Source organism: Fusarium falciforme, chromosome 5, assembly GCF_026873545.1.
Source record: "Fusarium falciforme chromosome 5, complete sequence".
NCBI lineage: Eukaryota > Fungi > Ascomycota > Sordariomycetes > Hypocreales > Nectriaceae > Fusarium > Fusarium falciforme.
This window is the reverse complement of record NC_070548.1, coordinates 2,671,084-2,694,989: the sequence shown is the minus strand read 5'-3', so window position 1 is coordinate 2,694,989 and position 23,906 is coordinate 2,671,084. Positions and strand designations below refer to the sequence as shown.

At 53.9% G+C, this 23,906-nt stretch overlaps 4 protein-coding genes across 4 annotated transcripts; 2 read left to right on the top strand and 2 right to left on the bottom strand.

Annotated features, from left to right (window-relative positions):
• Positions 1-1,199: 1,199 nt before the first annotated feature.
• NCS54_00704100 (Hypothetical protein) lies at positions 1,200-3,752 on the top strand (the record flags this gene model as incomplete). The annotated part of the gene is made up of 5 exons (XM_053152479.1): positions 1,200-1,753; positions 1,805-2,080; positions 2,135-2,923; positions 2,981-3,563; positions 3,621-3,752. The coding sequence occupies 5 exons, from the start codon at positions 1,200-1,202 to the stop codon at positions 3,750-3,752; spliced, it is 2,334 nt and encodes a 777-aa protein (XP_053008454.1).
• Positions 3,753-9,530: 5,778 nt separating this feature from the next.
• Positions 9,531-11,111, top strand: NCS54_00704000 (C2H2-type domain-containing protein; the record flags this gene model as incomplete). Its single annotated transcript, XM_053152478.1, has 1 exon — positions 9,531-11,111. The coding sequence occupies one exon, from the start codon at positions 9,531-9,533 to the stop codon at positions 11,109-11,111; it is 1,581 nt and encodes a 526-aa protein (XP_053008453.1).
• Positions 11,112-12,879: 1,768 nt separating this feature from the next.
• NCS54_00703900 (Hypothetical protein) lies at positions 12,880-13,826 on the bottom strand (the record flags this gene model as incomplete). Its single annotated transcript, XM_053152477.1, has 2 exons — positions 12,880-13,595; positions 13,655-13,826. 2 exons carry the CDS (start codon positions 13,824-13,826, stop codon positions 12,880-12,882), a joined length of 888 nt encoding a protein of 295 aa, XP_053008452.1.
• Positions 13,827-16,224: 2,398 nt separating this feature from the next.
• Positions 16,225-17,840, bottom strand: NCS54_00703800 (Altered inheritance of mitochondria protein 24, mitochondrial; the record flags this gene model as incomplete). Its single annotated transcript, XM_053152476.1, has 5 exons — positions 16,225-16,269; positions 16,326-16,499; positions 16,559-17,658; positions 17,723-17,752; positions 17,819-17,840. 5 exons carry the CDS (start codon positions 17,838-17,840, stop codon positions 16,225-16,227), a joined length of 1,371 nt encoding a protein of 456 aa, XP_053008451.1.
• Positions 17,841-23,906: the final 6,066 nt, after the last annotated feature.

The following is a 23,906-nucleotide window of genomic DNA, read 5'->3' as shown; positions in this document are numbered from 1 at the left end:
CATGGCTTGAGCCGCATCCTCGTGGTTCGCAAAAAGGCTTCCATGGTCCTTCTCTGCCTTGCGGTTGCCTTACAACGTCCTAGGTTGAAACTGACTCCTGATTGGCCACACACGCTTCGTGGTTTGGTGCAACGCCTCCAAAAGTGAGGCGGCCCAGCGCAAAACCATTTGGATCCATCCTCCTCCCTCAAAGAACATGAACTGTCGTGCATGGATGGAGCCCAACAACTCTCATTCATCTTGGACCTGATTCATCGCTGTTTGGGATCGAGTCCTGTCTCCCCCCTCCCCCCTTTTCTCCTTTTCTTTCGCCCTCTGCCGCTGCTCGTCCGCCACTTCCTGCCTCGTTCGTTCTTGTCATCTCTCACTGGCTTCCTTCCTTCCAACAAGGTACCTTGCTTAGGTAGCCCGTGACGCGAAGCTTCAACTCCCTGACCTCATACTCGCTCCGCGAACCTTGACTCGACGCCTTTCGACCCTCAGCCTTCAAGCGCCATCGTTGCATCTCATCAGACTGCCTAGCATTTAGCATACAGCTTATACCATCAAACAGTCTATACAGCACAACACAGCGCTTGTCATCACACTCAGTCGTCGAACCTGGATCCCTCCCCGAGACCAACCCCCGCACCTAATGAGGCTCTGCGGTCCCGCTCCTCCGGTCTTGGGCTACCTGTATGCTTTTTTCTGTTGATTCTTGGATTTTTGGAAACCCTGCGTACCACTTGGCCTGCTTGTTTGCAATGTCTTGAGCCTTTGGCCCTCGACAATATCCCTTCAAACTACGACACGGAAACCCATCTCTGGTCTTTTCATCTTGCCGTCCTTCATTTTGTTGCATCTCCGCCCATTCTCCTCCTCACTCCCCAATCCATGCCTTGCACAGCCAACGAACAGTCCCTCGAACACCACCTCTAATGCCCCTCGGTGCTCTTCTTGCCCTTACTCCTCACCCCTTGTGGGATGGCCGGTTGAGTCCGCACAACGTCCCAGACGCTGACCTCGAGGCATGAGTAGTTGACCGACTCTTGCTTCCTCGTTCCTAGCAACATTGTTACAACCTCGCACCCTCGTATTAGCAACCTCCCTCGTTCATGAAGGCCAGTGTTTCTCGGTATACAGTACGAGACCAACACCAGGATAGCCATACTCTTCCTCACCTGTAACTATACCGGGTTTCCCTGGACAATATCTTTACCATGAACAACTACAATCCTTCTTTGGGCCGAGGCAGAGGTGTCAACAACTCCTCCCAGGCGCCCCAACAAAGCTCAATCTTGAGTCCCTTTCCTCAGTCAAGACCTCAGGCAGGAGTTCCTTCCCACTGGAACTGGGGTAATGCTCCCTGGTCACATCTAGCCTTCTCTGGTACCTCCAACGATAGCCAAACTCACCAGCAAATCCTTGGCGCTTCTGGTTTCGAGTTCCCTGGTCAGAACTATCGGAATAAGCCCATATCCGAGTGTGAAACCTTGCCAGATTCCACCTATGGAAGCGGTCTGACCCAGAGCAATGCCAATATCTCCAGCTATGGCGAAGATCCTGACCCCGAGTCCAACGCTGAGGCCCAGCTTGTTGGGAGGGATCTGCAATCCCTCCAGCTGCAGACCCAATCTGCAGCCGATGATTCTCCTTTCTCCCCATGGAACCGCCCTCACCCTCCTGCGAGCATTGCCACAGCCCCAGTCAAAGGAGAACGGCTTCACCCGTGTACCAAATGCTCCAAACAATGTCGAACCAAGTCCGAGTTGAGGTATGTCTAGCAACTCTCAATATGAGAAAATGCCTGACTCACGTTTATTAGAAAGCACATGCTGAAGCATACCCTACCCTACCACTGCGATGTCCGTGGGTGCTCGCGCGACAAAGGTTTCACCTCTAGGAACGACCTCGACAGACACAAGAGGACCGTCCACGCGGATCGCTCAGTAGCCGGTCGTTTTTTCGTGTGTACTCTTGACGGTTGCGCCAAGAAGAAACACAAGGTCTGGCCGAGGGCAGATAACTTCCGGTGCCACCTCTCACGCGTGCATGGAAAACAGTACCGCGCCGATGATGACCTCACCGAGTATGTTTATCGGTATGTTCAAGTCTCACCCATCTCATCCTCCCAACTATTGCTTAAACATGCCAGCTCTCCACCTCCATCGCAAGATCTCCAGGGCGTGGGAGGGTCTGCTATGGATTACATGCCAAGCCAGGGCTCTCATTTTGCTCTCCCTCCCTCATCTGAGATCATGATGCCACCCGCTTTCCGCGACCCGTATAATGAAGAATCAAGGCGTCGGGCCTTGCAGCTTCAGACCAACAACGAGTCCTTGCCTCGGATCTCGACTTCAATCTCCTTTGATCGAGACTCATCCAACCTCGCCCCCGTCCAAGAAGGCGATGGGCTTTGCATTGCTCCAGGCTACTTGAACGGAGCGGCCTCGAACACCGGAATTTCCCTTTCCCCCACTGGATGGCAGCCCTCGAATCCCAGTGAACAGAACCTTTCTGGAGGTAGCCAAAGCGCTTTTGGATCTGAACCACAAGGTACCGCTCCATCGATGACCATGGAAGACACATCCCGGGATAATCAATCGGACATCGGGGTGTCTGGCACACAAAGCTCGAATACCGAAGACCAAGAGCCTGAGCAACCTGATGTCAGGATGACAGATGCCGATGACACCCCTGCTGCAACGTCAACCCCACGAGAGCAGGCTGCAAAGGACTCGTCCAGCCCAAGCCGAGAATCAGTGAAGGCTGTCCTGGACAAGATTCCCAAAGATTGGATCGAGAACTACCTGAAAGTCAAAGACGGCTCTGCTGGATCCAAGGATGATGCCTCAAAAGAGGATACGGCCGTCGGCAAGGGCCAGAATCAAATGCATAAATGTCCAGAGTGTATAAAGGCGTTCCCCAGGCAGTGCGAGCTCAAGTAAGTACCGGTCATCCTGGACCATCCCGCGTCTACTGTACTAACACGCACCCTTAGGAAGCATCTTAAGAGGCACTCTAAGCCGTACGGCTGCACGTTCCCCAACTGTCGAAAGGTTTTCGGCAGCAAGAATGACTGGAAGAGACACGAAAGCATCCAACACTACCAGCTCGAGACGTGGAACTGTGACCATCCCAAGCCAAACTCGACAGAGGTATGCGGAAAGGTCTGCCACCGTCGCGAGAGTTTCCGGAATCATCTTACCAAGGAGCACGCCATCTCAGACTCGGCCGCGATCGAGGAGAAGCTCGACTGCTGCCGGAAAGGACGTCACTGCGATGTCAAGTTCTGGTGCGGCTTCTGCGTCGAGATCATTGAAATCACCGAGGCTGAGAATGCATGGGCCAAGCGATGTGACCACATCGATGATCACTTTTGCGGCCGCGGACAGCTCATGAAGCGCATCTCCGAGTGGAAGCACGAAGATCCAAAGGACAACGAGGCCAGCCCAACTCGTGAGACCGAGCCGGACTCGCCACCGCAGTCTTCCGCTTCCAACACGGGCCCTAGGTCCCCAAATAGCTCTACGCCAACTGCCGAGGCCAAGAAGAGCACCCCAACGCAATACTTTTGGGTTTGCGTGAGTCTTGACCTGTCCTTGCCTTATACAGAGAAACTAGCTAACCCCAACAAACAGTGCAACTGCAGTGAATACCACAACTATACGAGTAGAACAACAAACCCCTGCTTCGGCTGTAACCACAACCGCTGTACAGGTTGCAAGATCAGCGGGGTGTCCGTTAACGATGAACGATTGGCTTTGGGCTAAACGCTATCTTCCAGCAAGGGTGAATTCTTTTTCCCTCTTCTTTTCTTTCTTGGGCTTTTTGGTTGGAGAAATAGGCGGCCGCGTAGGCTGAGTGATGGTTTGATTACTGCTTTGATGATATGGATGGATAGATATACGACGGATGATATACCCTACTTGCTCTCTGGCGTGTTTGGATACAATAGTTGAGGAAGACAGAAAAGGGGAGGCCAGTGGTTTGGGCGAGCTTTTTCTACTACTATATGATTGATGACGACTCCTTTCCCTTTGTTGAGTTGGGCACTCTGTTGTTTAGTTAGTCACTCGCAAAGACATGCAGTGTTGGACACGGGAACAAAGAATACAGGTATTTTTTTTTAAACACAACATTGACATTGAAGCACATGCTGTGCAACACTGTAAACCCATTTGCTTTGCAATTTAATAATGTGTGGCGTGTATCACCCCCCAGCTGAGGCTATCCCGACATGCAGACTTACAGAAGCGGCACCTGATAACGCCGGCGGCAAAGATGAGCGTGGATGGGATCCTTGCCCCCTGATTACCATACATGTCACTCATGATTCTATTCCTGTCATGATTTTCTGTGGGCGAGATTGGCAAAGGGCAGGCATAGGCGCCGGCATGACGGGAAACCGGGCCTTGGGCTGCAGAGACATGCAACACCACAAGTGAATTCCAGCTTCCCGTTTTCCACCTTCTAGCTTGCACCGCGTGAAGAGACCCAAGAGTCCCAAGTACATCATCCTAAGCGCCCAAGGCGCGTATTCTCCAACCCGAAAGGGGCAACTACATCAGCAGGAGCAACGGGCTGGTGGGTTGGTTGGCTGGTGGGCTGTGTGGGAGGAACACCAGCTGCATCCCCATTCTACCCTTCTACGCCTGTAAGAGCCGCAGAAGGGTGACAAATTCCCCAGTCTGGTCACCGAGTCCATAGCCGCGTGGGTCTGTCTCAGTGGTCACATTCCGTCGTCAGGAAGCGCCCGAGCGGCTGGACTAACATTTAGTCGATGAGATCCCTCGCTAGCGGAGGTTGGCATCGGGGTGCAGACTAACGGCGGCGTGAGTTCAAGGAAATACAAGTGCCGAGATATGATCGGCAAGCAGGAAGCTCTTGCCAGCATTGTGGAAGCCACACAGGATCGGGATCGTGACCCAGATGAGCTGAACAGGGGTTGACGGTTGGGGGTCAGTTATGGCAAACCGGCTGTAGTCGCCGTCATCGATAGCGTCCTGCATCCATCCTTTCCGCGAGGACTTCGTAGTGTGATAGACAGGGTCGGCGACATTCTTGGTGGTTGGCCGGGAGCTGGAACACTGCGAGTTCATCAACTGACTGGGCCTTGATAACAGATCATGTTGTACAGCAGAAAATTATCATCTTGCCGATGCCGTCGTGTCGTCAAAGGGCTAGGATTCAGGCCAAGGAAAAAGCAAATTCAAAAGTAAAGAACCATTAGCAGTGCTGCGTATGGGTCAGGGGGTTGACCAGACTTGGTCGGCGAACATCAGGCATTTTGGCGCTCACGGTCCTATAGGAAAAGGTTTGCGGAAGTAGCCTATCCCACCCGTGTCTCAGACACGCAAGATTTGTCTTCAGGTCGAGTCGAGCTGGTCTGGGGATAGAGACGACAGCGAACCAGGGGTGGGTGGTGGCTATGACGATGAGGGTGACGTTAACAGGACGCATGTCAATAGAATGCCCATGTAAGCCTTCCGGTGCGTCAGTTCGACAGGGTCCAAGACATTCGGGACCTAGTCACCCTGTGAGGTGAGGTATTGCTCGCAGAGAGATCCTAGTTCGGTCATTAGAAAACACGCTGCAAAAGAAAGGGGCCCGCCGCCACAGAGGGCCGCAACCGCAGGCGCGGTCTGGCGGGCATCTTTTCTTTTTATTGAGCACTGTGGGCGCATGAATGATACGTCGAGGGTCTCTGGCAGCAGTTGATAGACATGACCAGGGACGGAGGGCGGGCCAGCAAGCAACGGCTGGGGACCGGTGGTGGGCCTCCTGTCGCATAGCAGTGTGCCCCAGACTTGTCAAGGCCCGCGGTCATCTCTTCTGTGAGCAAGGGGCGACGCCTCAGAGGGCTGAAGATGAACTGTCCCAGGATGGCAATGAACCAGGAGCCCAAGAGGATGAGATTGGAGGCGTCGAACTACCGAAAACAGCAAGGGCATGGATGAGGTGACATTCACTACCAATCGCCCGTCACCCCAGTTCGCCGTCGACCATTGGATGTTTTTCAGCTCGACGATCTGCCGAAGAAGGTGTGAATGTCCAGAAACGAGAAAAGATGCCCGGAGTGGGAACTTGCACCAGGTAGGACCCCATCTGCAGCCAGGGATGGGTACCTGTTCAGCCCCTCGTCCCTGATGGGGCATTTAATGCCCCTTGCTCTGCCCCTCTGACCGGCGAGTATTTCCATCGTGCATCGGGTTGCCAGCCGGCTGAGTGCCAAGATAAAGCTGGGTTGCGTTGACGAACATTGTGTGTGGTGTTACACAGAAATGCGGCAGCACTTCAGCTGTGCCTCCCGCTGTCCAATCGAGGTGGACTGGTGTGTCCAAGAACGACGCCAGGGGCCTTACCGATCCGACAGGTCAGTGGACGAACCGGATAGACGGGATTTTTAGTTGTGGGAGGACCGGGGTCAAGACGATGTTGAGCATCCATCTCCTGTACGGTCCACGGAGTAGGTACCAACAGAGGAGGCCAAGCCCGGGGGCCGCAGCTGTCGTTCGTTGGCAAAGCAGATTTAACGTTATGTGTTGCCCCCACCACGATACGCCATCTGATAACCACCTGTGAGCGAAGCGAGGCATCTAGACGCGTCCAGTTTGTGCAGTCCCAAGGTCTCGAGGAGACAGGTCATGTCGGGTACTGTGCCGAGGAGGGAATCTTGTCGACAGAAGTTTGAAATTCCCTTTTGAGCCGTGTGGTATTGGGGACACTCTTTGGCAGTGTAAAGTGTCTCTGACGATCAGCAAGCAGTCTAGCGACATTAATGGCGGCGGTGCATGGGCGGCTGGCCTAGCATCGTGCACCGAAGTTGGGGTGGTATTGAGCTCGATAGACTGACATGGGTGCCCCCTGACGGCAAGACGGGTCACTGGATGCTGTTGAGGATGACAAGAAGCCAGGAATGGAGCAAAGAGCAAATGTCAAGGTATTCGAGATACAGCTTCAGGCACGACGGGATGACACTGTGCAGCAGATGCCAGGTGGAGGGATGGGTGCAATTGGAGAAAAAGGGTTCTGGTACAGTTGCTCTTCACTCAAGCTGGGCGACGAGATGTTGTTGGTTGTGTTGTCCAAGGGTGGGGGCTATTCCGCTTTTGGAATGGCTGTATCAGTTTTGCGTCGGGCTCGGCCAATCAAGGAGGTTGAAAAAGGTTAGCGGAGCCCTTTGAGTTCCACTTTCCTCTTCTCCCACACCAATCAGGTCCACCTTGCCTGCCTTTTTCTGCTGCCGCCTTCCCACAGTGGGCCCAAGGGTCCTTCCTCAGCTCCAGCGATTGGCGCACCGCTAATCTCGCGTTCTCGCTTCTTAGCCATCACCCCCTTCATTCACATTCACCCCTTCACCCATCACGGCCGGCTCAAACCCAAGCTTCGGGGAGGGGAGGGGAGGGGAGGGGGGAGACAAGAAGAGACTGACATCCATTTGAGATGAGAAAACTTCCAGCGGCCACTCCCAGACCCGACCTACCCGCCTGTCATCCGCCACGATGCGATGCGATTCGATAGATACGCTAACGAGACGCTCGATCGGACTGCCGCTCCTCCCCTCCGATCCTGGAAATAGCCAGCCCAAGCCGTTCTTGCCCTTCCGGCACGAAGCTGTCATTGGAACGGAAATGGCTTAGCCTCATCATCCCGCCCACATGCTCCAGCTCACCAACCAAATACCCTCCCGCATCTCCATCTCTATCTCTCCGTCTCTCCCTTCTCCGTCAACCGTTGAGCTTTAGCTGCTCCACCTGTGGGCTTCTTCGCTCGTGGCCTATGCGCTAGACTAGGATCTCTGCCATTCCGTCACCCTCGTCATCGGCCACCTCACCCAGGGCCGTAGGGCGAGACGGTCTTCCGTTGAGGCCCATGGCTTGCCGCGTCCTTGGAGTGGCCGACTCTCAACAGCCAGCTGGACCGCGGATGACCTAGCCAAACACCACCAATAGTTTCCGCCAGAGAGGTCATAGCGGCGTCTAGACAGACGCCAAGCACCTACGCGCCAACAATGGCTTGAACAAGTCTCAAACCTCACCTCGATGCCCACGTTTCTTTGTGCGAACGAGCGCCCCAAGCCCGAGGAATACCAGCCATCGACGGCATCTCTATGATGAACGACTAACTAACTCAAAATGGTTCTTGTCGACAGCCGTTTCAAGCCACTACCGTCCGGATCTACGCTCAGGGTCACGTCCCTCCCTCCCTCTTCGCTCGCACGCCATTGTCCATCCCTTAACGAATTCCTCTCTCGGGTCATGGCTGATTCAATCTCTTCGAGTATCCACACAGCCACCGTTTCTTTTGTCCTGCCACCGTTCTGCGGCAACGTGGTTGTTACCGCTGAAGACGAGGGTGCATGGCATCTGAGAATCAAAAGGCCGGGACGGCGGAGCGGGACACACTGGCGGTGGCGTCAAGGCCCTGTGTGTCTTGACTAGCAGCATACGCACGAGGCCAAACGTTCAAGGCTCGTCTGTCATGATGACATGACAGCCTTTCTTCAGAGTCTAGTTCAACACAACTCTATACCCGAGGTAACGGCCATCAAGCCCACCCATAATGTGCAGATTGTGCTGGCTCCGCGCGAGAGCTGAGTCTCCCTGAGAGGTCACTACTCACTGTCTTAGAACAAGCATCCATCCAAAGGCATCACCTGTGTGGACTCGCAGGCGATAGTGTTCTACCTACAATAGGCAAGTGCTCTGGGGTCAAGTGAACCCCGGCCTCGCCCCGAGAAGAGAATTCAAGCAAGAATTGCGATAGCCACCCGGGGCGTCGGATTCGGGCACTGAATGATCCAATGTTAAGGTCTTTGGCACGAACCATGTCCACTAACTCCGGTTAACCTACTATTTCAGCCCAAAACGGACGGAGTCTGCCCACCCTTGAGCAAGCCAAGCACCAGGATGCCTGGGGCCTGGGATTGCTGCGCTCGACAAGGAGGGGAGCAAAGATCAGCGCTTCGCCGTGGTCGTGGCTTGCCCCGCCACTCCCAATCCCGAGGTAGACAGGGAGGTACAAAGGTACGGAGGTACAAAAGTACAAATGAGGCTCTGCTGGCTCAGCTCAGGGACTCGAGTGCTCCCACGCTGGAAGATGTGCAGAAGAGCCCTCACAGAGGTCTTTGACCTCGAGACTGGGGTGATCGACCTCGCCTTAAAGATCAGCTTCCTCTCGCCCTCCCACCATGAAATCTTTTTTTTACTTGGCTTGCTATTCAGCAAACAGTCCCTGGCTCATCACTTCCACTTTTCTTCAACGAGCCTTTTTTATCCCGGCCTTTCAACCCTGCCAGTCGTCTTTTGGTGCCTGGCTAACACACATTGTGCCCTGCATCGTATTCATCACCAAGTACACGCCTCATCTTCATATGTCATACCCGCGTACTCTTCTCATGATCTCAGTGCGACGCGTACATATCCTTCCCGCTTCCTTGCCCTGAACCAATATTTTTCTATACTTTTCTTTTTTATTGCTCATACTCTTGCCATCTTGGGCAGTTTGGTCTATTCTTTTTTAGCTGCAAGCTAAGAAACATTGCCATCATGGACTACGGCGTCTTCCCTGGGGATACTGATGGGCTGGCATCTGAACATCATTACCATCCCTATTCCAGCTCTAGCACGCATTACAGCAATCACCACTTCGAAGGCCTGATTGATCCTCGTCTCCAACCTGCCACCATGCAACGATACCTCCAGGAGCAACCAACCTTGTGGTTCGAACCGCATCCGTGCCCCATGCCAAACCCTCCCTATGGCTACCCTTCGGTTGTCTCGTCGATTGCACCTGGCGCGCAGTTTCGACACGACTCCCCGATCTCATACCAGCAATCGTTGGCAACCAGCGATAATGACCCATACGTTGATAGCACCCAGGGCCCAACTACTCCTCCCAACAATGTCATCTCGTCCCCTCATATCGCCCCGCAGGATTCGCACTCTCCTCGACTCATGCTCACTGGCCTTGCCGACCCAGGCGCCGGCTCCGACAGTTCCACGTCGACTCCATTCTACCATGACCCCAGCCCGAATCCTTTCGCCTCGCTAAACAACCCAACATATGGGGTTAACAACAAGGCTCAGACGTTCAAGGCCTATCCCGACCTCCAGGATGCCGACACGGAAGATGCACAACAAGCCGACGAAGGGTCCAGCAGTGATCTTTCCAGCCCAGCCAACCACGATGACGACGATGACGAGGAATACAAACCCACGCGCCGAGCCAAGTCGTCCCGAGCCCCCAAGAGTACCCCCCGCCGTGGGCGCCCAAGACGATCAAGCTCTGGTACAAATGCCAGTAAAACAAAGATTTCCAAGCCGAGTTCTTCATCCCGCACTACCACGGCCCGCAGGCTGGTCTCATCGTCTGCTGTTAACACCAAAGTCTGCCCGCACTGCAGCAACGGGTTCACAGATCAGGCAACGCTCCAGAAGCACATCAATTCCCTCCACAAGCGTCCTTTCACCTGCGTCTTCCACTTTGCGGGGTGCGATAAGGTGTTTGCCAACAAAAATGAATGGAAACGTCACGTCTGGGCACAGCATCTGAACCTCCACTACTGGCTCTGCACCAATGACGCATGCGGGCATGCATCGAATCAAGAGGGCGGCGATTACTCCAAGGATCCAACCCATGGTCGAATCTTTAGGCGAAAGGATCTGTTCACGCAGCACATCCGTCGGATGCACGCGCCTGCTCATGTTGTCAAGGCAGAGAAGGACAAGAACCTCCCTCCTGACTGGGTGGCGCAGGAGAAGATGATGCAAAATCGGGCAGTTCGACAACGCTGCGAGCTGCCGCTGTTCATGCGTTGTCCTGCCCAGAACTGCCGCCTCGAGTTCAACAATGCCACAAAGACATGGGACAACCGCATGGAGCATGTTGCCATTCACCTAGAGCGTGCGGCCAGCAATGAGGAGCCCGCAGTGCTATTTGGCGGTGCCAACGACGTTGAACTCACGGAATGGGCGTCAAGCCCGAACGTGAATGTCATTGAGTTGACCACGGGAGGATGGAAGACTTGCCAACCTCTCAAGGCGACTAGAGTCGAGCTCTGCGAAGCTCCAAGCATTGACACGATTCTGGACGAGGACGCCGAGGGCGAGGAGTGCACATACGAGTGATGCGAGAAGCGAAGCATCAACACTTGGCGACATCAGGACCCTCAGAAGTCGAGGGAGATTTGAGCTTTGTTGTTTTGATTTTTATTGACGACGCCTTGGGCTAGGACCAGGATTTGCACGGTTGGACATGATTAATTGGTGACGATGGATAATTTGCTGGCGTCCAAATTGGGGTTTTTCTCTTTTGTCGTCATGATACCACCATCGCATGGGCATGGAAGTTTTTGGTTCCTGCGATGGAAGTTTTCTATAATGGGCATATTTCCTTTTTCCTTCCTCTCTTGTATGTAATTTCTCATGCCCTCTCTATGGGCTGTCGCATTATTCATTTTGGTTCATTCACTGGCATCATGAGCATTTCAGCCGAGGGTCTTATTATACGTTACATTACGGTAGAATACGGAGCGGATAGAGAGTGATAATGTCGTTTACGAGTTATGAAGGGGGGATTTTTACAGAGTCGTCAATTACTCACTCATTGGTCAGCCAACATATACAACCAATGGAACCTGGACATAGCAGACGTTGAGCATCTCGATCCATTTCATCTCGTCAGTTCCGTCATTACCCGCAGAGCCTCAAGTCCCCTCTCTCCAGACACCCCGTTTTACCCATTTTCCACCTTCCATGACCAGTTTTTTTTCCATCCCATGTTCCAGCTTTTCATTCCCAGCTCATGCAGTGAGAAATCCTCCTCAGCCATAGATCAGCCGCACCCATGTACCGTTTACCTTGTTCTCTCTCCTTTTTCCCCTCGCTCGCTGCAGGAGGGCTGCATCAGGATGCAGGGCCAGTCCAGTCCCACCCCCCTCCCCCCCTGGCGGTCAGGCGATGCACTTGGATCTTTGGGGGCAGGCTATGGTGATGTAGATCATCTTGTTCGGTCTGAGACCGGCGAGATTCTATTGGACGGGAAAGCTATGGTGTCTCTCTGCGCGTCTATATGGCTGTATCCGTCCTAGTCGCATTTTTTATTTATTTTAGTTTAATCCTCATATCCGCCCCCCCTGTCAAGCCACATTGGCTAGTTCTTCATCCACACTTTGGGGGCACTCACGCACTGTCCAGATCCAATACCACGGAGAGGGAGCGTAGGATTCGATGCACTTTTATCTGCTACGTAATGGACAGTGGAGGCTAGGTATCTGTAGACATATACAGTGCGTCTTGGGGGCCCAAGCGGCCCTTTCCTTTCCTTTCCTTTTCTTTCACCCCCTGTCACTTTGCACATTCACTCACATCACTTCTCTCGCCGAGCCTCACCTCACTCACCCTCTGTCCCATGAATAGCTATCCATACTACTCCCCTCTGTCTGTTTCCGCACTCAACATGCCTAAATCTGCTTGCTACGCCTCCATCTGGCTCTCTCAACGCTCTATAACATGCATCCATGACTGTCAAGTCTCTCAAACAACCAATAGTCGACTACTTGCCAAGCAACACTTATCTATACTTCGAATAATCTCAGCTACAACCCCACTGGCAGCGCCTAGTCGTCCATTAACTGTTCAGTAACGTAATAGGCTTGCTCATCCATTGGATCTGTTGAATCATGTTCAAGTCAGCCTGGCGATAAAGCAGGTCAAGGAGGTTCACTCACTCATGCACAACACTCCTCAACCTCATTCGTCCGTATCAAGCGCCTGACATGTCCTGTGACATGTCCCACTCTCCAAGTGAAACCTTTTCCGATAACTGTGTGACCGGCTTCCAAGCAGCTCGCTTCCAGATCAGAACTTTGACTTGTCATGTCTCCATGACGGTCAGTCAGCCCACTTGTACTGCTTTTGGGGGACCCTGAGCTGGTCCCATGTGTACTGTCGAATTTCGCTGGGCTCTGCGTTGCTGTCGGTTCTTGCACTCCAGAGCATAGCCTGGTTCGGTTGCCTTGCGCCACTCGATCCATGCCTCATATGCTTGCTGCTGTCCCGGATTTGGATTTACTGGCTTGGGCACAGGACGAGGTTGAGAATGCACACCCCCCGTTGTCGCCAGTGGAGCACATGGCATCGGGAGAGCTGAAAGGTTGTTCACAAAGGGCGTTGGTGAGACAGAGAATGGTTGCATCGCAGGACTGATCGCCCCCAAGTTCAACTGATTCGCCAACCCACCGGATGGTGGACAGCCTCCCGCGCCTAAGCCCAGCCCAAATCCAGGAATAGTCCCAGATGCTACTCCAGGCGTTGCGTTGAGCCCCAGAGGCTGGCAGGTACTCAACGGGAAAGAGAATGGTGACAGCCCCGGCAACGGCCCAAGCCCTGTAGCACTCATATTCAATGTCTGAATCGTCCCGAAGCCAGAGAGAGAAGTTCCGCCCATCTTATCGGCACCATAGTCAGCCGGCAAGAGGGGATACGGCCTGTTGATGGCCTGGAGGGTGCTGAAGATCGAGTCATCTCTCTTTCCACATTCCTTGCGACCCTCTATGTCCAACAAATCTCCCGTGAGCTTTTTGGAAGGCTTCTGATCATCTTGATTTTGTGCTGTTGTCATTGTGATGGCCCCCGGAAACGAAAGAAATTCTCTTGCTCTTGGGTTCAACCCCCTGGAGAGCGACTCGGGATCCATACACACACCGGAATCGCGAGAGCTTTCTTTCCGCTGGGAGCCCTCCATATTCGAAGAGCTGATCCCTGAGTCAGATCTGTTGGCTTTCTGCCGTTCTCCAGTTTTAGCTTGTCGTTGTCCAAGGGCTTGCCCCCAAGGACACCCATGGCTGCGAAGCGATGCGTCTTCGGGTTCTTCCTTTGTGATTTTTTCTTCTTGCCGTGTTCCCCGATGAAGCTTCTGCAGCATTCTTTGAAAAGCTTCATGTCGAGACTCGAGTTCTCCCTGTTTCTCTGCTTCCTTGGGCAAGGGGGCCGCTTGCTTTCCCGTGTTCGAGTTTGATTGAGTTTGGTAGTAAACACTTCCTATGTTAGCAACCGCGGGGTCATGAAATACAGCGTTTCTTGCTCTTTCAAGCCGTCTCTCCTGGGACTGATCAATGGCTGTTTCCTTGCTTTCAAAAGACTGTCTCACTGGGGAGTGGCGGGGCCTTGAACGGGCTTCTCCAGTTGTTGCTGCCCGAGGCTCATCAAAGCCGCAGTCATCATTGTTCTCCTCGGTGATCTTGGGAAATTCTCTGCGGATGCGTTGAATCTGAGCTACAGATGCAAATGGGGTACTGCTGGCGCCGGAGTGATGCCACAGTCCGCCGCCCCCTGTGAAAAGGGGGGTGACCTTGATAATGCTGACGGGCCGACCGTTGGCAAAGAGGCCCGGCAATGGCATATGGTGAACTATCGTGCACAAGCCACGGTCCATGGTGTCGGTTTCGTGCATTTCGGTCGATGATAAATTCATTTCGTGACTGACAGTGAACGCCAAATCTTTATCATCCACATCAGTCTCGGAGCAATCATGACTTGATCGCCAGTGATTGACAGGATTGATGTGATCCCAGGGGCATGTGTATTTGCAGGTTTCTTCGTTCCCGTGCAACGTTTCGTCTCCAGGTGCGCGAGGGTCTGTTCGTGTGTGAGGATTTCCTGCGCTTGACGTGTCGGGTTGTTGCGAGCTTCGATCCTCACTTCGACGACGCCAGTCCGGATTTTTCATTGCTTCAGCAAACTTCGAGCTACCATTGTATTCACCAGAGTGGTCGCGTCGGGAGGTAGCAGGAGCGGAGCACGTTTCATCGAAGGAAGATTCATCTATTGAGGACGGCTCCGTCTTAATCAAGCCTCGGGCTACCTGGGCCCGACTGGTTCTTTCAGAGACCATACTGAAACCTGAGGACCCTGTGAGTCAGCTTAAAATGGAAAATTCAAATGATAATAATATCAAAGGGCAGGCCATACAAGAGTATACAAGAGTCTTGTGTGTTGTCGAGCGTTGTTGGTGATGGTTCAAGCCTTAGGGTAGGAGGTGTCGCAGCTTGTGTGCCAAGAAAGACCGAACTGGTGATCGAGGCCGCGAAACTAGCCCCAGACAGATAAATTGCCTAGGGTTTGAGATTTCTGAAACGGTCTGTGAGCTTTCTCTGTGTTCTTGTTTTGATGAGTATGGTGGTATTGAGGTCGTGTGGCAGACCGGTGAACTGGGCTTCTAACGAGTCGCGGGCGCGGTTTCTTGGTGAAGGGCTCGGTGTGTCAAGCGACATTCAGTGAACATCCAAAAGGGAAAGAGTCTTAAGTAAAAGGATGTGTCAGTATAAGTCAAGATTCTTACACCACCGTGAAGGGACTTCAAGCACTGACCAACTCCCAGGCCACCCGCCAGATGGAACGTTTCCTGCCAAGCGAGGGGAGGAAATCGAGAGTCTCAAAGCAGCGGTACTCGAACACCCTCCAAGAAGGACCAAGATGACGAAAACAAAGGGGCAGAAATGGGTTGGAATGGTCGCTGGAAGAGGAACCGCTTCAGGCTTTTTGCTCTAGACAAGATGCCTTAATGCTGCGTGTAGCGCGATAGAAGGTCCAAAAAAGGGGGCTAGCAAGCTCAAAGCGAGGGCCAAGATGTGATGGTGTAATTGCTGGGAGAGGAAGTGATTGATGGGGAAAATGGAGGACGAGATGATGATGTCAAAGAGCTGGAGCAGGTGCGAGTTGAGAATGTCATGGGAAGGAGTCACACCAGGGCTGCTGCTACAATTACAATGACCAAAGGAGAAGGTGCGCCATGGGGGAGTCATGATCTTGCCTTCCTTCTATAGACTCGCTGAGCTTCCTGAGGGCAATCCCGTCGTCTTGGTACTCACTGCTAGGTTGCCTCAACCTACTCGCCTGCTACCTACTACCTGCCACCGGCCGACAACTCAACTCCCCTTCCTGTATGTTTCTTCCCACTGATGCGAAAGCCAGGCAGGTAGATAGAAGTGGATGCCAAGGTGGAAACACCAGAGGTACTCAGAAAGCACTGATAGGATCACACAAAATTCGAGGGACTTGGAGGATGCACTCAGGATGGACAGATGCGCTGCATGAACAAGGTATTTGAGGTATCCAACTAACCCAAATCGAAAGCAACTCCAAACCAAGAACTTCCAGACACCTATAAACAAATTCGTACACATTGAGAAATGACAGTCGTGACTTGATCGCTTGGTCCTTACGCCGTTCACTCCCACCCTTACCCCTGATACTGCTGTCCGCCCATGTAGGCAGCAAACGCCCTCTGCAGTGACGGTTAGTAACCAGGCCCCTCAAGCGATGACGGAGATGAGCACTTACCGAGTTTCGAGTCTGCATATAGATGGTACCGGGTCCGGTGAACTTGCAGACGAGACCCTCCGCCGAAGCCATGCCACTGATGATGCCACCAGATGCCACGCGCTCCATGACATACTTGGTGTTCCAGGCAATCAAGTGGCCGTTATCCACAATGTACTTCTCGCCATCGACAAGCTGTGGACATAACGCGTCAGTGGGACACTCCATCATTAGGATTGTTGAGAAAGACTTACCGTCTTCTTGATGATGGCACCGAAACTCGAAATCCACATCAGACCTGTGCCACTGATCTTGTACACCCACAGACCTTCACCACTGAACATGGCCTTGCTAATACTTTGCCGCTTAAAGTCCTTGATGACACCCTGTGTCGAGGCAAGATAGGCGTCGTGGCCGACTGACCACTTCTCCTGACCGGTTAGACGAAGCGTGGTGACATCGCCGAGACTGTGCGGTGCGAGGAGCACCTCACCAGGACCAACAAATGTCGAGCTTGACATCTCACCTCCGGTGATCATCTTCTTGACGCTGAACTTGATCTGTCCCTTCAGAGTGACACTGGGAGACATGGCTATCATGGCGCCTGGCTTAGCACTCATCGGACAGCCCATGGCAAGCTGAATAGTCAAGATGGTGTTGGTATCTCGATGGCTGATTCGGTAACTACCTCCGTTGAAGGTGCCGACGTCATCGGACGTGGCCTGGGCACCTACGAACTGACCCGCCGGAGGCGCTCCCGAGACAGTCATCGCTGGCGCGACTTGCGCCGGTTGCTGCTGTTGTTGAGGCTGTGGCTGTTGCTCCTTCTCGACTGGGTATGAACTGCTCTCGGCCTGGGGCACAGCGGCCGGAGGTGGCGGTTCAAAGTGCTGTTGGTGAGCCTGGGGAGTTGCTGCAGGAGGAGTTGCCACAGGGGGAGTTGCTGCGGGCCGCATGGCCAAGTTGGTCTGCTGTCCTGGCGGGGGAGGATATTGGACCTGTGATTGTGGAGGCGTGGGCTGAGGAGGTTGCTGCTGAACTTGGTGCGGCTGCGCCGGCGCAGAGGTGGGAGGAGGAGGATAGTACGTGTGAGCTGCTTGCTGAGGGTGAGCTTGCGCCTGGGGAGAAGGCGTCGGCTGCTGCTGCTGCTGAGGAGGAGGTGGGTAGTGTATCGGCGTTGGCTGATACGGCGATGGCGGAGCATTGGGAGATGGCGTTTGCTGGGGAGGAGGAGGATAGTTCATTGCATGCGCAGCTTGCGCTTGAGGCGGAGGAGGGTAGAACTGCGTCCGGTTCGCTGGAGGAGAGGTCGGAGGTGGCGCATATTGGGCTTGCTGCTGTGTTGGAGGAGGAGCTGGTAGAGATACGCCGAGGTCAGCTTTGCTATAACTGAAGTCAACCGCGAGCTTCGCACGAACCTGGCGAACCCTGGGCCGCGCCGGGCGGAGCTGTGAAGATATCATGGTCAGTCTGGTGGAACTTGCTTGGGCACGAGGCGTGGAGGAGCGACTTACGAGGATAATAGTGGGAAGCCATTGCGATTGGGCTCCTGTTACACAACGGCTGTGGCACTTTCAGGACAAGAAGAAGATGACGAGGAGAAGAATGATCGACAAAAAGATTACGGAGGAGAATAGGAAAGAAAAAGGATCCGACTCCGGGACAGCTTTCGCCAGCACAGCTTCGAGGTGGTCAGTTAATTGCTCTAGCCGCCTACATGGAAGCTGTGCCAAGCTCGGCATACACAGCCCCGCACCGTTGCGTTGTTCCCCCTCACTATGGATTTGGATGCTTGAACCTGCGGAGAATTGAATTGGTCCGGAGTTGATTGACAATCGCCATGGAATTGTGTCATGTTGTAGCAAGCCCAAGTCTCTCCACCATCATGCTTTCCTTCGTGGGCATTCCCAAAGTCGCATCAAACCAACAATGTTGCTGCCATTGTCTATCGCGATTTTGCTTTTCGCAACAAAGAAGTCCGCAATATACTGCCTAGTGTTCAAGCCTGCCCAATCAACGTCTGCGACCAAGTCATCAAGCCCTGCAGCGAGGCCAGGATGAGTGCTGTAGGCGCTCACGCGGGGCCTGCCCAGGGCGCTTAAAATGCATCCGGGCCATCCCATTGGTATACTGAGACTCAAGAGGCAAATTCGCTGGCGACTAGCCAGGACCGCTCTCCTCCATTGAGAGCCTTCTCAAACTTCGCGCTTCATGTCGTGTTCCCTCAAGAACGACGTGTTTTTCTCAGCTAATCGTCGCGTCGTCACGTGGGACAGGTTTGAGAAACACCATCACTGATCTGGTAGGTATGCCTCGGGTACGTGATCCGGGTTCTCGTCAAGCCTGCCAAGCTTTCATTCCATCGTCGCTTCTTGGCAGAGTCTGGGGAACGCGTTCCACGAGCCTCCCTTCTGCGTGTCTGTTGTGTTTCACCCAGAACACATGTTTCCAAATGTTACTCCCGCTTCTGTCAACGCCCCCTCTTCCTTGCACGGCCTGTGTAACCACGCGCCTAAGATGCTCGGTGCCGAAGGAAGCGCTTGTTTCTCGGGTCTAGAGCTCTCCGTCCCACGAAGGATCGGAGCTTCATCCTCCAAGACCGCCCATCTAACGCCATGGAGCCCCGTGTTGACATTTCGACCGCGAAAGAGAAGTCCGACTAGGACCGGAGGTTCTTGGCAGACTCCTTCTGATCTCCCCCCTAATATGACATTTGTCAGGTAACCTCCGCTGTCTGATCGATGAAATCATCCTGAACCCTATCTCCGAAACGGGTATTGACTGGTCTTACTGTGCGATCTTATCTGTACTCTGATATCGTCATCGTGTACCCAGGCTAGTCAGGTGCTGGGTTACTGGCATGTTTGTGACGTTGCGAGATAGTTCCGTTTCCCGGGAACACAGAGCTCACCGACGATCCCTTGTCTAAACCATCACTCGATGTTCATCTCGCCTAAAGATCATCCCTAGGATGATGCTCACGCCAAGCGCGAGGCCCCGGATCTCCGTCACAACGGCCCGCGTCGCAAGGTCCAACACCGCCAGAATGCTTACCTGCGATAGGTAGGGTACCACGGTCGTGGGTCTCCCGTTAGGACGCCACGATGCGGTGCGAAACCATGTGAGCCTAGCATAATATGTTCCTCAGCGCAAACAGGCCAAGATTCCAAAGGCCTTGATAGACCGATAGTCAAGCCTCGGACTCTATGGAGGTTTGGGTCCGCCTTCCGGGGATGAGAAGGGGTTCTCCAGCCACAAAGCCGCCAGGCACACACGGTCTCGATTGTCTTGGGCCGGGAACCCGTCTCCCAATCTTGGCACACAGCCCAACAACGTAATGTGCCCAATGAGTGTGACAAGTTCGACTATCTGGAAGAAAACACCGTCTTTGCAGATCACTGCGCCCGTTAGATGTTCAGAGGCCCATGTTTGAGACGCGGCTGGGGGTGGCATCGATTAAATTGATGAATCGCTGAACAACACATCGGTCAAAGTTTCCAGGGTTCGGCCGCCCCGTGCACACTCCAGAGGCAAGAGTAGCATATGAGATCGACGGGACACGATTGAAATGAAGATATACTCCCTTGGCGACCCGACTGACAGGTTGCCAATCGAGGACCAAACGCCACCGTTCAGCAAGGCGAAGGGCCACAGAGTCTACAGGCGAGCCTGAAGCGCAACGACTGGGCTGCGGTGCGGAACGACTGCGGAAACAGCCCATAATTGCTCATTTCTGCTGTTAGAGGTGAAGAAAACCTCAAAGCGCCAACCAGCTGCTCCAGAGATGAGGCTGCGGTCAGAGCCCTATGGACCATCAAGACCACGCCTCCCGAGCAGCCTTCGGTCTTGGCAGATGAGAGTGTCGAGGGCGTGCCATCCAGTTACCGTTCGAGAACCCAAGAGTCTCAGGATGAGGCGATCGAGAGAAGCTCAGCTCAGGGGCTTGCAAAGCGACGCTGTCGTGTGCAAGTAAGCAAGTGTTGCAACACCGATAGAGTTGATGGGTGTTTGTAAATGACATGTAAACATTCTTGGGGGTGTCTTGACGCAAGTGTGCTAGGAGCTCTACTGCTCCTGGGCCTCTTGATCTCAGCATTGGATCTGAGTCCCTGATGACCAGAGTTGTGCGGAAATCCCATCATCGTCCCTAACCTTCAACGTCATCTCCAGGCACTAATAACTCCAAAGAGATTTGCCTTAATCGGTGACCGTATACTCCGTCCACGGAAATATCCCAGTGGGGGCATGCTGCGGTTGTGGCTGGCAAGGCTTCCCTGGGAGTCAACCAACGTCAATCTGATGTTGTGCTCCGTTGGCCCAAATGGACCCGAGGACCTGGGTAGCACCGATGGGTCAACGCAGGAGGCGCATCACCACGATGGTATCCATTTGCCGATGCGTGCTAAGCATCTCGTCACCTGAACCGTCCGGTTGCGCTGGTTGAGAGGCATATCGTATGATGGAGCTGCCACATTGAGGTGGGCGCACACCTGGGCCATGTGCTTTCCCAAGAGCTCCAAGTTGCCAAAGTATCGATGGATTTCGGCCTGTTTGAGAAGACTTGGCTGAGCTCCTCTAACTGCGTTTCGGACTTGCGTACGTTGTGTATTCTCGAGGTTTACCGTGTTGTGGATAGTTGCTGTAAGCCAACATGCTTACACAGATGGGCACTAAGCCTGTGGCCAGATCCTCCTGATGAAGTTAATCCCAAGCTTCTTGCGAATTTAGCTCGTGGCGTTTACGGCACAAATGGTCAAGACCAGCGCTAATTTTGGGCTTTGGCCTCAAGCCACATGAATGGCTCCGAACCCCCTGCAAGGTCAAAGACCTGAGATCCCAACCGTCTGCCGAAAGGAAGTACAGTCGAGTCAATCCCAAGGAGAGGGATACCAGCTCGTTGACGCATCCTGCAAGTCATCAATGCTGCGCGATGGCTTCCATGGTTCTTGGTTGTTGTCTGAAAGTTCGGAAGACACTGGCTTTAGCTTAGCCCACGAGGTTGACGATAACCCCAGGGATTCATATGCCATATCCAGAGTGTATACTCCATGGTACCTCGAAGATATTCGCAGCCCAAAGGCTTGTAGCAATGACGGTATCCACGAAATCGCACCGAATACTCGAAACCATGGGCAATAGTGCTGTCCCAGCCCAATGAGGCGGCGGCTTCAATCTCGCGCTGGCGCCAGGAACGGTGAGGCCCAGACCCAGAATCCAATCCGGAAACCCGGAGAGCAGCGGGCTAGGCTGCTAGCCAGTTGCAGGTTTCTACTGATCTGCCTGCAGGAGTTTCTCCCATGGCCAGATCTCGACTTTGTGCCGCCCCGCAATCCAGCAGGTCGGGTCGACAGTGTTTGTGTCGTTGTGAGCTCGATTGAAGAGGCAGTTGGGTGGCTTGCCGTGATGGTGAGCCACAGTGCTGGCCTTCGGTGCCATGCGTCCGGTTCAACGAGGGCATTGGCGCTGATCCATGATGTTGGTGGTTTCCATAACGCAAATTCTGGGCCCATTGCGAGCTCTAGAACCAGGCCGCCTCCACGCTGGTGCACGTGTATGAAGATGTCTGAAGCAAACGCACGTGCGTTCGCGGCTAGTCTGAGGGTGTTTTAATGACTGTCGCAGAGAACAAAACCCGCTTGACAGCAAGGAATCCGAGAGATTGGTTGATGGGCTGGCAGCCCCATTCGCGCAGTTTACGGCGTGACGGCTCCTGGAAAAATTGAGGCCAAACCACTTGTGAATTGCCCCAAGTCTCAACTGGCGCCATGCAGCTATGTTCTCCTTGCTAAGGCTGATACAGTTCCATACTGGCTGATGCTGGGCCATGGCATCATGAGGTGTCAGGCTGCGAGGGGTGGCGTCGATGAGATTGGCTCTCACTGTCGCCCGGAAATTTGGATTGGACGAGCGTCAGAGAGACGAGCACCAAAGAACAGGGCGAGGGTGAGCCACGAACAGGCTGGAGAGCAACAATCCGTGCCGATGCCTTGCGAGATCTCACGATTAGTGCCTGGGCGATACGTTAGAGGCTCCTGACTCGTTAATCCTAGGCACCGTGGTGTGAATCCTTCAGAGACGGCTTCGGCTCAGGAACTCACATGGGATTAGCGCCCGCGCCAGGGCTGTTGAGAAGCCAGGCCCTTCCTGGTATCGAGGACCCGGGGGAACCTCGCCAGAAGCTCCAGACGGCCGCGCCAGGGCTTGATCTCAGGTATTGAACAGGTCTCGACTACGAGGCTTGAAAAATAGGGGACGGGGAATTTCCAAGGCTCAAAGGCTATCTCGGTACGGAGCAGAAGGCAAATGATGATTGATCCGACCACATGGCGCTGACAGGATTGAGCAATGAACCTTTGGAGTGGGTGCATGGAGTTTAGATGGCTGGATTGGATGGAAGACTAGAAAGAATGGAAGGAGGTGCACATGATGCACTTGCCGTGGAAGTGTCAGAGCTGTCGGCCGCTAGGGATGAGAACTTGGAAGGTGCGACACAGTCAAAGCTCCGTAACTTCTTCGTCCTGCGGGTATCTGTCCCTTCTAGGTAGGTGGGCTTGGGAAGCTCTGTCCCATCTTCCATCCATCCCAGCAGGGCAGAGCAGAGCAACAACCAAGCTACATTCCAAAGTTGCTCAGTGCAACAGCATCAATTGCAACAAAGACAGCAAGCACAGTGAATCTCACGCAGCAGCATGGCCTTGGGATGGCCGCCCCCTGGATCAACAATTAATTTATCCATGGCGATGCGAAACGTACCTGCCTATGTACGAATACAGTATCCAGCACGTCGCCCAGGTCGTGTGGCACTACGCTTTGTCCTCCGATGATTACATGCCGCCGAGAAATTGATGAAGCTGGGGACGCGGGGTCAAGCAAACAAGCTGGGCGGCACTTGGGCTGTTGCTTGGGATCCTAGGCGGAATCCCATGCCATAGTCGAGCGCTGGCGCCAGCAGGTGGCCATCACTCATTGCCTCTGGCGGCCCCTTCAGCCTTTTCTTGATCAGCTCAGGGGTGAAATTGGACGGGACCCGGTGGACGGAAGAGGGAGAAGGCAAGCGCAAGCCAACCGAGATGGCAGCAAAAAACACGTCACTTTCTCTCCCGACAGACTGGACTCTGGTATTACCGGACACATTGATACGTCTGCAAGGGCAATCTAGATCATTGCCCAGGCCAGGCCTGAGGTGTGTCTCGACGCCGCAGGGCAGCCAGCTAACCAGCCAGCCACCACGCCCTCCTCCTTCTTCATCTTCTATGACCAACCACGAGCCTGAGCTGGAGCTGTGCCGGAGCTGATGCTGATGCTGATGGGGTCTTCGGCCGCTCGAGGTACCAGTAGAGAGACCTTGCAGCGCGCCAAGATATCGCCAAGAAAACACCAAAACCAAGGCAGTCCAATCCCGCGCCGAGAAATCCACGCCCAAGTGGGCGCAAAGGTTCCACTTACACCGCAACTGGGGCCACCCTTGGACGTGCTGCCGGGTGCATTCCCAGCTGTCGGTACCATCTCAAGCCCCAAAGGATCCAGCGTCCCAAGATCCAGAGGTTGATGGCCCCGGGAGGACGGTCGTTGGTCCACGATTTGTGGGCGTCATGGGGGCGC